Below are 12263 nucleotides of genomic sequence, written 5' to 3' on the forward strand. Positions count from 1 at the left end.
GGGCAAGCGCTGCTTTTATTGTCGAAAAGCGCGGCAGGATGCCGCGTTTGAATCTGCCCAACTTGACGAGTGCGTCTGCAGACTGCGGGGCAGCCTCGGTCAGACAGGTGGAGAAGAGGAGAGGAGAGGAGAGGAGAGCACAGACGTCGCCACTCGGTGCGCCCGGCCTTATTCGGGACTCGGACCGGGCCGCACCACCGCGGACGGCGCTGCCGGGATCATCCCGCAGCTGCCGGATGCCGCACGGAGGCACGCTCCGTCTCGGTTCCCCATCCTGGGCGCCGCGCACATGCTTGAAGACTTCGGCGAGGACGCGGCGGGGAGCAGGACGAGGACGAGGAGGAGGAGGGGGAGGCGGAGGAGGCGGCATGTAGTTGCAATGGATTAATTAACGTGGAGCGCATGGACTTGTGCGTTTTGGCATGGAGAACCCAGGCGCCGACTTGCACAACGAGCAAGACGTGCAGAGGAGCGGCTACCTCCGCAAGCACAAATCCATGCACCGGCGCTTCTTCGTGCTGAGGACGGCCTCGGAACGCGGTCCGGCTCGCTTGGAGTACTACGAGAACGAGAAGAAATTCCGCAGTAAATCTCCCGTGCCCAAGAAAGTGCTGAACCTGGAGACGTGCTTCAACATCAACAAGCGGGCGGATTCCAAGAACAAGCACCTGATCGTGCTCTACACCCGCAGCGAGAGCTTCGCCGTCGCCGCCGACAGCGAGGAGGTCCAAAACGACTGGTACCGAGCCATGCTGGACCTCCAGTGCAATTGTAAGGCGGTAAAAGTCCGCTCGTTGACGTTGCTCTCCCCGCATCGGGGCCCATCTTGCCTGGGGCTCGTTTTTTTTTTTTTTTTCTGCCCCCCATCTGCCCGCGTGCACGGGTCATTCATTGGGCATGTTTTCGTAGCCGCGCTATTCATATAGTGCTTCTAAACGCGTCTAATTATTAGGCTCGAAAAACAGCCTCAATTGAAAGCAATGTTCAGGGTGACGTGGGCTCATTGTACAATTTAGGAATTGATTCCGTCCCAGCCAAACAGAGCACGTAGGAATACTCCAAATGAGGCGCAGTCGTATTTTTGCACGGCGCGGAGGGCATATAGCAACAACCGTCGACGGGATGCATCATATAGCGCCAGCCTATCGCGGCGCGGCGCGCTCCCGCTCCAGCCTGTCTTGTTGTTTTTCTGCACAGCCCCGAGAGCCCGCCCGCCTGCCCGCCTGCAATAACCTACATTTGTGCACGAGGCGGCATCGCCGTGCGCGCATGCAAGCTCTCTGCTCGGCTGCTCGTTAGGAAAAAACAAAACAAAACAAAACAAAAAACACGCCCCCACCAAAATAAATAAAATAAAATAAAATAAAATATATCTCTGTGCGGTTCTCCTCGTGTTGCTTACGCGACATCAGAAGCACAACGCCTTCTTTTCCCCTCACTTTGCACCCACTGGACGGCCTTTCCCAGCACAAGCACTATACATGAACGGATTGGTGCGTGCTCAGTGTAGTTTTATTCAAAATTATGTCTTGGAGATTTACAATTACGCCTTTCGCAATCTGCTTGAATTTATGGCCTTCTGCATGTTCCTTACAACTCACCAATAGGCTTCAAATGTTTGTTTTTTTTCTCCACGTATATTAAGAGGTCCCATATATGTATGTGTATATTACTGCCCATATTCACAGTAATATACTGTTCATATATATATATATATATATATATATATATATATATATATATATATATATATATATATATATATATATATATATATGGTTGGAAACTGGACATTTTCCTAAATGGACAGAGCAGAAATTAAAAACAGATGACTGTTTCGGTCCATAATGTTTTGGGAAGATAAGCAGCATATTATATTAGTTTTTCAAAGTAAAAGCAGAAGTTTGTAAAAATGATTTCTTATTTTACATTGATAATATCAGTCTGCAGTGATAGATGAGAAAATACATCAAAGAATATTTACTGTTGAGAGGCTGAAATTTTGAGGACTGGCTCAAAATTTTTGGTCTTTAAACAAGTAACCCCTACTTGACCTACGGATGGCGCAACGTCAGGACCAACTGGGGGTTCGTTTTCTCGCTCTGCCGGGGTGAGGGAGGCTTCCGGTCGAATTGGGTGAAGAAGTAACGGCATCAGTAGACCGGATTCATTTGATAATATGCAATTTTTTGTGTGACCTATGCTGGTCTTTGTTGATAGTCTGGGAGAAGCTTCCTGGTCTTCATTCATCTCTTTTCCCCCCCCCTATTTTCAGGCAAATCTCCTGAGGACTACGGCAGTAGCGGAGAGTGTAGCTCCCCTTCTCCGATTCCGACTTTTAAGGAAGTGTGGCAGGTCAAAGTTTGGCCAAAAGGTCTTGGACACGCCAGGAACTTAGTAGGCATCTACCGACTGTGCCTAACTGACAAGACGGTCAACTTCGTCAAGCTCAATTCTGATGTGGCCGCCGTCGTGCTGCAGCTAATGAACGTTCGCAGATGCGGCCATTCGGAGAACTTTTTCTTCATCGAGGTGGGTCGTTCGGCCATAACCGGACCCGGAGAGTTTTGGATGCAGGTCGACGATTCTGTGGTGGCCCAGAACATGCACGAGACCCTGCTGGAAGCCATGAAAGCGCTGAGCGAGGAGTTCCGTCAACGCAGTAAATCTCAGTCGGTGGGGACGTCATGCGGCGGCGGAACCGCCTCGAACCCCATCAGTGTTCCCAGTCGCCGACATCATCCCAATCTGCCGCCCAGTCAGGTGGGCTTCACCAGGCGAGCCCGCACGGAGACCCCGGGGGCCAGCAGTACCAGCACCTCGCCGACATCCCGTCACGGATTCCCGCGGGCCCGGACGGCAAGCATCGGGGCCAGGTCGGAGGAGAGCGGCGCGAGCACGAGGTCGACGTGGGCCAGCTCCAGCCCGAGTCTAAACGGATCCTGCTCGACGACGCCGACGCTCAGGCCCAAGCCCACCAGGGCCCCCACCCCTGCAAAGATTACCCTCAGCCTGGCGCGCTACACGCCTAACCCCGCTCCCTCTCCCGCTCCGAGTCTTTCCTCCAGCTCCGGCCACGGCTCCGAATGTGGCCTGGCGGGAGCGGTGGCGGGAGCGATGACGGTGTGTTCCTACCCTCGCGTGTCCCAGAGAGTTTCGGTTTCGGGTTCGCCCAGCGACTACGGCTCCTCCGACGAATACGGCTCCAGTCCCGGTGAACACTCGCTGCTCGTGCCTAGCATGGCTGCTCATCACGGGCACGGAGAAGGGCCCTCCTACATCGTCATGGGACAGCGAGAGGGTCTCCTCGGCTCCCATCGCCGCTCAAAAGGCAGGCGCATCCTTCGGCGATCGTCCAGTCGGGATTGCGAGGCCGAACGAAGGCTATTAAGTAAGAGAGCTTCTCTGCCTTTGGCCACTCGGGAACGACTCACCCCACGTGGAAAAGAGGACGACGAGGACGACGAGGAGTATGCGGTCATGTCGCAGAGTGCTGTCGGAGAAGGTTCAGGCAGCCTGGCGGCGGGCTGCGGGCGAGCCCGTGCCGCTGGGGAGGATGCCAAGAGATTGGACAAAAGGAGACAAGCGGACGCCAGAGCTCCTTTGGATAGCGGCTATATGTCAATGCTGCCCGGCGTCACGTCTCCTGCCGCAGACGACGACGAGTACATGGCCATGACGCCCAGCAGCAGCGTGTCCCCGCCCCAGCACATGCGGCAGCCCGGCTCGGAAGGCTACATGGTCATGTCCCCGAACAGCGGCGTCTCCGCAGAGTTGCACGGGGTGGCTACGTGGGATAGCGGGGCGAGCGTGGAGAGCCGGGTCGCCGGCGACTACATGAACATCTCGCCCGTCGGTAGCCGCTCCGCCTGTAGCACGCCACCTTCCCAACCCGAACAGCGCCGACCGCAACCAAAAATGCTTCATTCCTACTTCTCTCTGCCCCGGGCTTACCAGCATACCCTCTGCGGTCGCTTCGAGGAGGACCTTAACAAAGGAGAGTGTGAAAAGGACAGCAATGACGGCGCCGGCATGAGCGGGGGAGCGGGGCACAACAAGAGAAACAAGATCGGAGCGGGACCGGCCGGAGGCTTCCAACTCTCCATGTCTTCCTCTTCTTTCTCCTCGAGCTCAGCCAGCAGCGAAAGCCTGGAGGACAAGTCGGCATCAGCGGGGAAAGGCTTAAGTTTGTACAAGAGCGCTGGAAGGTGCACCAAAGATAGCCGTCACCTCCCAAAACGCGGCTCCAGCTGCAAGAGCCCAAAGCAGCAAAGGAGGAACCGCACCCTTGGCACGTCTTCGGACATTGCGAAAGCAAACACCTTGCCTCGGGTGAGGGACAATCTGCCCCCCTTGGCGGCTCACGTCGTCGGTGAGTACGTCAGCATCTCATATCAGGAAGGCGGCGGAAGGTGCGCAGAGGCGGGCGGAGAGCAGCCAGTCATTCACGGAACCCTGCGGCCCTCAAACCGGCCCCTTCGCGTTACTGACGATGCCGCTGACCTTCCTCGCAGCTTCTCCGCACCGTTGTCCTCTGCTGCCGAGTACGTGAGCGTGGATGTGGAGAAGCCGTCAATGGCCCTAAGGTCAACATTCAGCCCCCCGCAGGGTCCGCCCGTCGCGGCCACCAAGGGCCGCCCCCACGGCACATCATCTCCACTGGCAACGGAAGGAATCTCAGTATGTCCGTCTAAAGGACAGGCGGCAAAAGACGTCCTCCGTCCGTTCATTGACGGCAGCGTTTCGGAACCCGGCCTTCCAGTCAGACCCACCTGCCACTCGGGTCTGCCCGTACGCGTGGAAGGGGAAACGGGGTTGGGATTTACTCCCGCCGAGACCTTCCAGTCTCCAGAGCGCGACGGCAGACTCGCCCGGGTCGACGCGCAGGGTCGGTGGATCCGCCGCTCGGAGACCTTTAACTCCCCGCCCCCAGCGATCCGACGCCCACCCTCCGCCGCTAACGTCTTCCCGGAGGGCGGCCAGGCGGCGAGCCACCGGCACGCTCTGGAGCGCTCGCTCTGGGAAAGCGCTCAGGCGGCTAGTTTGTCTGACACGACGCCTCCGCCGGCCTCGGCGGAGCAAGGCCTGAACTATATCGACCTTGACTTGGCCCTCAAGGAGAGCCCTCAAGCGGCAGCCTACAACATGGGCGCGGCCGCTGTGGCCGGCGCCGTGGGCTCCGGTCTCAATACGTACGCCAGTATCGACTTCTATAAGTCGGAGGAACTGAGAGCACACCAAATTGGCCGACAGGATGATGGAGGTAAGGGCTCACTGGGCCACACCTTAGTTTGGAACTGCCTGTCGATGCCACAAAACGGCAGCGAAACAAAACTCCTCCAACTAACTTCAGCTTAGTTCCTTGGTACCAAGATTACAGCAAAGTTAGATCAGATTTTTATTGGTTAGAGTTGTTTGGGGAGTGCTCTGAAATCTTCCTTCCCAGGTCACCCAAAATGCATCGCGTTTCTCCCATCACTATCAGCAGCATGCAGTTGTAATAAGCATTTCAAATGAACCTTACTATCCGCGTTTTAGAAGCTCTTAAATGGAATTCTTCTCCACTGCATCCTGTGCAGAAACGTTGTTGGAAGCATACGTTACGCTGACCAGGGACATCAAATATTCATCAGGAACACACAATTTGCACGCCTTATTTATTCAGACCATTCACATTTGCATAATTGATTTGTGCGATCATAATAGTGTAATGGCCTAGTACTTATTACGTCAACGTGTTTATGCATTAAACACAAACGAGGGGAAAAGATTCCTTCAATCCCTCCCACAGGTTTTCCCGCTGAGCCCGTTGATTGGCTGTGCCGCTTCTACGATATGTTGCATATTGTATGCGCTTAATATTTCGGCCTGAGACATCGCATGCGCGATGACAAGCGGCTTATGACTCACACATTAACGTAATGTTTAATTAAATGAATTCAGATCGTGTTTGAATTTTATCCTTGCCTGAGTGTTATTTGAAATTTTCTCCCTAATCAACACAATTTTTAATAGATATGTTGCTCATACATAAGCCGAGCTTATAAGTCAAATGTGTGTGTTTGTTCCTCACCATCCAGCAATTGGCCAGCTTGAGTCCAGATGACGTATGGGCACTTTGACCCATAACTGAGGTCAAAAATCATTGCTTTAAAAAGACCGTTGTTGCATAAAGAGCGGCTGGTTTAGTCACCGCAGATCACTTTAGCCACCGCAAGCCGATTATTGCTACACTCATTTGTTTTCTTGATGGCATGGGGCTGCTGAGGCAATTGCGCAATTTTAACACTTCTTATCACCGAAATCATTTTCAAAGGACTAAATGCGTCACGTGATGTTTACGCAGGCAGCCACGGATGAAATGTTTGCAAGAACTCTGTGATCTTTCGTACAGCGCCTAACCTGTAACAATGAAATGAATACAGCGTGAAAAAGAATGGACAGGGCCCGTTTTAAATTCTTGCTTCTGTTTGTTTCCCTCCAGATTGTTGATTTGGACTGAAGTCTACGATGGGAGCAGCCTAATGTTCAAGTGTTGTACATTGAGTCCTAATCACTGGAACTCTGGGAAGCCATTCCTCATCCGTCCGCCATGTTCTGACAAGCAAACATGTGCCAAACACACACACACACACACACACACAGACACACACACGGGGTAGGAAAAGTGTTTGTACGCCTTGCCCTGATTACCTAAGAACTTGATAAAGCATTACGCGCGATGGCTTGGGTTCAAGGGTCGGCTTTATGTCCATTTGACAGGATGAAAGCACTATGACAATCGGGCAAAGCCATAAAGTGGGTAAAAATGTCCGCCGTTTGCTCGGATTGCCTTCAAGATTGACACGATTGCGATGGGCAGCCAAGCAAATGGGATGAAATGTCAAATGCGGCATCCGTTTGGTCCAGGGAATCCTAAAAGGCTTTGTTTTTTTGTCCCGTGTGCAACACCGCCCTTGGTCCTTTTTCTGGGGAGGCGTCGACGTAAAACGACTTTCACACTACGATAACACTTTGTCACGGATGCCAATTTTATATGTAACGGTGCCATTAAAGCCATAATGCTTCTTCGGGAGCTTTCTTTAGCTGTTAAAAACCTACAAGCATTTGTTTTGGTGTACTCTTATGGCTGTGACACCTCGTACAAAAAATAACAACGAAGGAGCGTTTGGATGGAAATTTCCAACGGCTAAGTTGCTGGTCAAAATTATGCAAACCGAATGAACGGAAATCATAGAAAAAACCCAGATAAAAGTACAAAAAAGTCAAAATACTGACAGGCGTTGTCAGAGCCCCACAGGGGTGTCAAACTCGTCTAAGCTTGCATGGATGAAAACCTATTCCCCAATGGGCTGGACCAATTAAATCATGGTATGTATTTATATAACTTAACAACTTAAAAAAAAAAAAAAGAACAAAATTCGATTCGTCTTTATACTTTACATTACAAAATCACCTCATGGGCCGGATTAAACCCAATTGTGGGCCAGAACTGGCCCGCGGGCCGTATGTTTGACACCCCTGGTTCAGGGGCTCGGAAATCCAATGCATCATGTTAATGGGATGTCCCCAAAATGAGAAGAAAAAAAAAAAAACGTGCAAACGTGTGCCCTTGGTTTTTGCTGTGAGGTGGGAACCAAGACCCGGGTTTTAACATTTTGGTGACTTTGCTATGGTAAAAAGGGTCATTTGGCGCCTAATTGCACCTGATGCTTCAACAAGCTCAGATGTGATGAAATGAGGATGCATTAGTGGTAGTTGCCAGGGCCAGGTTTTTTATGGCGCATGCATCCAGCTACAAATAGCGCATAACAATTGCCGTATTTGCATAAGATTCTTCTGCAGCGTTGTTGGTCAGCGAGTCCTCAGCAGAACGCCATGGGACCTCACATAAGGTTGCAAAGGTTACCCCCCCCCCCCCCCCCCCCCCAAAAAAAAAAAAAAAAAATCATAGGACGATAATAAGCCTGTACAGTTATTCGTATTACAGAGGGAATTTTTGGAGGTTCCCGTTTGAACATTATTATGTTTTGAAGCAACATTCTCACAGTGTACATGATTTTCTGGCAACTGCTTTTTACATGTCATATATCTGTATATTGTACTGTACAGTATACAAGCAAAACAGCATTTAAAGCACTGCAGCTTTCTTTTCCCTCATCTGCATCACGGTTTACACAAATATAATGTGACAAGTTATTGAAGATATACACTTTCCATATAGTATTTTGATGAATACTATTTAGCCTAGATATCTATATACTCTTTTATAAAGTGCCTCTTTTTCGATTGTAGCCGTTTTACACAGGTAATCTTAAAATGGGTTGTGAAAAAAAAAGAGCAAACAAATACGCCGATTATCAGTAAATCATTTCTAAAATTGCCTTACTGTTTATCTGAAAGGTGAAAATGTTCTTTTTATTTTTTGGGGTGCCTAACAGTTAAGCCGCTATGTAAGCATTCCCTCACTCTTGTTTGACTTTGCCAAAGTGAAGCAAAAAAAAAAAAAAAAAAAACCTGACAGCTGCCATTCTCTATTATATATATATATATATATATATATATATATATATATATATATATATATATATATATATATATATATATATATATATATATACACACACACACACACACACACACACAGTATATACAGTACATATAAAAACAGCTGATATACGACTGCAAACGACATGTATGTATTGATTTGGTATTTCGGAGCTTGAGGCAAACACGAGTGGAGGTGATTTGAACTCTTCAGAGCAGCTAAGTGTTTACCTGGGCTACAACACCGTCAAGACGCGTTTTTCTACATTTGGATGCGACTTCAGTCCCCAAATGGTGACTAGTGCTCCTTTGTGTATTTAGTCAGAGCCAAGATCCGCTCCGGTCCTCTCCTAAGCCACAAGTTCCATTATTTCCGTTGTTTATATTCCCCCAAATTCTCGTCTGTGAACAAATCTCAACTCTGATTTTAAATAAATTGCAGTGCGCGGCCACGCTAAGGTTTAAGTGAGAATGTTTCCGGCCGTGCATGTAAACAGGGTACAAAACAAGAAGGCTTTCTCCGCTGCTAGCTTTTCCCACATTTACAATGATTTGTGTCAAGGACCCTTGAAGAACATCAAGGATGATACCCAAGCCAAAAGGATTCAAACCATGAGCCAATGTTGACTTCAAGTCACTTGTGTTGTTTGGATGAATTTACACGCACACACACACACAAAAAAAAAAAAATGACCTCAAGAAGTTGTGTTTTAGAGATACATTTTTTTTTCTAAACAGGCACTATTGTTGTCTCCTAAGACGGCTTCTTACCATCCCTTGACACTTTCTTCTATCACAACTGTACGCAGCCCAAAAAGGCTCACCAAATACAATGGGAAATAAAAGTTGACACGTTTCTGTTCAAATGCCAGGTTTGAGAAAAAAACTTTTTTCCACTATTAATTTGACTTTTAACCACTCAAACTCAATTGAAGAGGGTAAGAAAAAAAAGATGCATTCAGATGGAAGCAAACGTATGTTAAAAGAGAGTTCCAAACAGTGTGCACACTTGTGCAACCACTTCAACTGCATATTTCAACCACCACTCTTGAAAAGATTAAACAAATAAATAAATAACTTTTTTTTTTTTCAATTGAGTTGTACAGGTTTTAGGTCACTTTAATGGCGGTAGAAGTTTTCTTTTAACTATACAGTACTGTAAATATCAGAGGTTCTCAACCTTTTTTCAGTGATGTACCCCCTGTGAAATATGTTTTCAGCCAAGTACCCCTTAACCAGTGCAAAGCATTTTTGGGTATTAAAATAAAGAAATAAACGTAAAACAGGCCATCGGTGTCTGATTTATTAAACTTTTGACCCTTCATTTGTATTGCTCCACAAAAAAATAATCTACCTAATCTTTCTTCTTTTGAATCATAGAAGAAATATGTTATCTCAAAGAAATAAATAAAAATATTCAATATAAAGTGTCCTGTTTTGGGGGAACAGTTGAGATCTGTTCACAGAAATAAATCTTTAACGTCATTTTTCATCAATATTTGTCCACGAAAAAATAATCACAATTCAATGTTAGACCTGTTCTCAAAAAGAAATAATTATAAATAAATATTTGTCCACTGATAAACATTAAACATAAAGCGCCCATTTTGGGGATTACAGTACAGATCTCTTCACAAAAATAAATCGATAACTTAATTATTAATTAATATCTATCCCCGCAAAATAAATCAACATTAAGTGTCAGACGTGTTCTCAAAAAGAAATAATTATAAATATTTGTCCACTGAAAAATATTCAACTTTAAGTGTCCTCTTTTGGGATCATAGTAGAGATGTGTTCACAAAAATAAATCATGAACTTGATTAATTGAATAATAATTAACTAAATCAATAATTATTTTTAAAGGATTTTTGCAACTTTGTTTCAATTAAAATCTCGAGTACACCCTGAAATTCTTTCAAGTACCCCCATTTGACAACCACTTGTATATATTATATAAATGTATTATATCCAAGAAATATTAAATATAATTGTATATGAGGGCTGTGTCAAAAGTTAAACGTGATAACTTTGGAGATCAATGTAAACTTTTTAAAGCGTTCTTTTTTATTTCCTGTGGCAGCTGATCTCTAATCTTGGCAACCAAACTTAGAGGAGAGTTACTTGAATTACTTTAAAGTTACTATTTTACTTTAAACAGTTGCTTGACAACTCATGAGAAAAATAGATTTGTTTTCTTAACTCGTCAACATCTGTTACGCGCTCATTCAGTAGTTATTTCGAACGCGGTTTATGGCGATTGATCACGGGAAAAGTAGTTTAAATATTGAAAGATAGACAAATTGCAAAAGCTGGCATTTGAAGAGAGCTGCGGGACTTTGCGCGTCCACGCTCGTCATTTCTCTGATTGCGCAGGTGCCGTCGAGCGGCGCTGACACTCGCGCGTAATCCAAGTCACGAGCGCTCCTTTCAAATCCCTTTGTTGTTTCTTCAGCGCCACTCCGCTTAATTAGGGATTGCCGACTAGCTCCTAATCTGAAGAGCGACAAAACGGTCGGCGGTCCGAAAAATAGCAATTGGAAGGTCAAAAGCGCTTCGGGGCCCATTGTGAATGTGGGAAACCATAGCGGATGCACAATCAAAATGGCGCCTGTAATTACAATTCAAAGAGCGGAGCGTTTGATGTATTTGAACGATATCCATTCTCCTTTGACGTTGGTGTACAAAGACTGAACTTCCGTTGGTTTCTTTTCAAACAGAATATTGACCATACTCGTCTGTGATGTGGACAAGCTCAATGTTCTTTTTTTTTGTTTTGTTTTAGTATCTATATAAAAGCCAAGTGGGGGAAAAACAACATTTGTGAGTCTTTTGTTGACTTGTGCGAATATTTTAACAGTTATGTTTCCATCCTGCGAGCGCAGACGGCAGTCGGACTTGTCGAGGTATTAGCCGGACTTTGTTTTTAATCCCGGGCTCCTTTGGTCTAGCAGATGGTATTTTGGCCCGGCCATGTCATGATTCTATGCTGTAATTGACGAATGAGAAATCCTATTGATGGGATAGTAAAAAAAGAAATTCCTACAAATAACGGACATTTACGCACTATACATACAAATTGGTAATTTAATGATAATGATGTCTACGTATTCCTTTTTAATGTGAAAGAAAAGTTATATTAGTTTCACTTTGGGTCCGTAGCTGAGGAGGAGAGATTTTGCACCGGGTCGGCCTAGTAAATAGCAACATTTCATTTATTAGTTACAAATTTACCCTAGAAAATGCTGGAATGGCCAAAATGTGTGTTTGGATGCACATAGTCGGACAATCGAAGTCTGTAGTAAATAACCCATGTGGACCTTGTTATGTATCCTGGGTTTCCAGAGGGACTGATTTTGAAGCCCCTCTGGAAACTCAGTATTCATAACAAGCTGTTCATCCTTCTCCTTGCGATGTAGCGCGAGTTTATTTTACCGTAAATACAAAGTTGTGCAGCATTTGTGTTCCATCAAGTTTATGATTGTGTATATGCCAAAAGACCATAATTCATAACCAGTCAAATGGAATACCTTTCCGTGTGCTCTAAAAATTGCACGCAGTCACTCTTAATTGAATCAGCTGGAGACATCAGAACTTTTACATGATCCTGTCCGTTTTAGTAATATTCCTATATCCATTCTTTAAGTCATTGTTTATAGGGCACATTCATAATTTTGGCCTTCATTTTTTGGACAAAAAGTGCATCTTATATTTAG

General features: G+C 46.4%; 1 protein-coding gene across 1 annotated transcript; it reads left to right on the forward strand.

Annotated features, from left to right (window-relative positions):
* Positions 1-70: 70 nt before the first annotated feature.
* LOC148408718 (insulin receptor substrate 1-B) lies at positions 71-7920 on the forward strand. The gene is made up of 3 exons (XM_088439973.1): positions 71-771; positions 2276-5263; positions 6485-7920. The coding sequence occupies exons 1-3, from the start codon at positions 423-425 to the stop codon at positions 6490-6492; spliced, it is 3345 nt and encodes a 1114-aa protein (XP_088296099.1). The 5' UTR covers positions 71-422; the 3' UTR covers positions 6493-7920.
* The last annotated feature ends 4343 nt before the right edge of the window (positions 7921-12263 follow it).

Source organism: Hippichthys cyanospilos, chromosome 18, assembly GCF_059441005.1.
Source record: "Hippichthys cyanospilos isolate Australia breed blue-spotted pipefish chromosome 18, RoL_Hcya_1.0, whole genome shotgun sequence".
NCBI lineage: Eukaryota > Metazoa > Chordata > Actinopteri > Syngnathiformes > Syngnathidae > Hippichthys > Hippichthys cyanospilos.